Genomic DNA, 650 nt, shown 5'->3' with positions numbered 1-650 from the left:
GTGGCCATGGGGCCGTGGGGCCAGGGGGACATGGGGAAATGGGGACAGGGGGACACAGGTCCCTTACCCGTCAGGTAAAGGTTCTTCACTGGTGTCTCAGCTCTCATGGCAGCCACCACAGCTGGACTGAAGCGGGCAACGTCATGCTCAGCCCCATACATCTCCCCACGGGGAGCCCCCAGATAGTGCTGGTTGGTGAGCGGGGACGCTGCCTCCACGAACTCCACCTGCACAGGCACATCAGGGAGCTCGGGGTGCAGGGGACACAGGGGGCACCCATCCCACCAAAGAGCAGGTTCCACCACAACAGCTCCAAGCCTGCCTGGTGGGTGCAAAGGTCGTGGGGGCTGGGATGCCCCATGGCTCTGTGGGGTCCCCACAGGGCACCCCTCGTATTGGGCACATTCTCATTGGGTACCCCAATCCCAAAGGTAGCCCAGCCCCACCAAGCACATTCCATAGGGTACCCTATTCCATAAGGCACCCCATCTCTTAGGGCACCCAATCCCTGCTTTACACCCACATCCATGGGGCACCCAAACCCTTTGGAGCATCCCATCTCACAAGGCACCCCGTTCACACGTGGCACCCCAACCACACAGGACACCCCATCCCTGCAGCCTCCCTTGGTCCCCACCACAGTGCCAGGG

At 62.2% G+C, this 650-nt stretch overlaps 1 protein-coding gene across 1 annotated transcript in view; it reads right to left on the bottom strand.

The window, feature by feature from the left end:
- The window catches only part of LOC104411206 (all-trans-retinol 13,14-reductase-like), a 1,293-nt gene that overhangs the window by 228 nt on the left and 415 nt on the right, over nucleotides 1-650 (bottom strand). The window contains exon 3 of the mRNA XM_010021578.1: nucleotides 68-227. Within this exon, the coding sequence (XP_010019880.1) occupies nucleotides 68-227 (160 nt within the window). The remainder of the gene's footprint in view (nucleotides 1-67; nucleotides 228-650) is intronic.

The sequence above is a fragment of the Nestor notabilis genome, unplaced genomic scaffold, assembly GCF_000696875.1.
Source record: "Nestor notabilis isolate BGI_N333 unplaced genomic scaffold, ASM69687v1 scaffold29139, whole genome shotgun sequence".
NCBI lineage: Eukaryota > Metazoa > Chordata > Aves > Psittaciformes > Psittacidae > Nestor > Nestor notabilis.
Note: the sequence above shows the minus strand (reverse complement) of the source record. Positions and strands in the feature narration are given on the sequence as shown.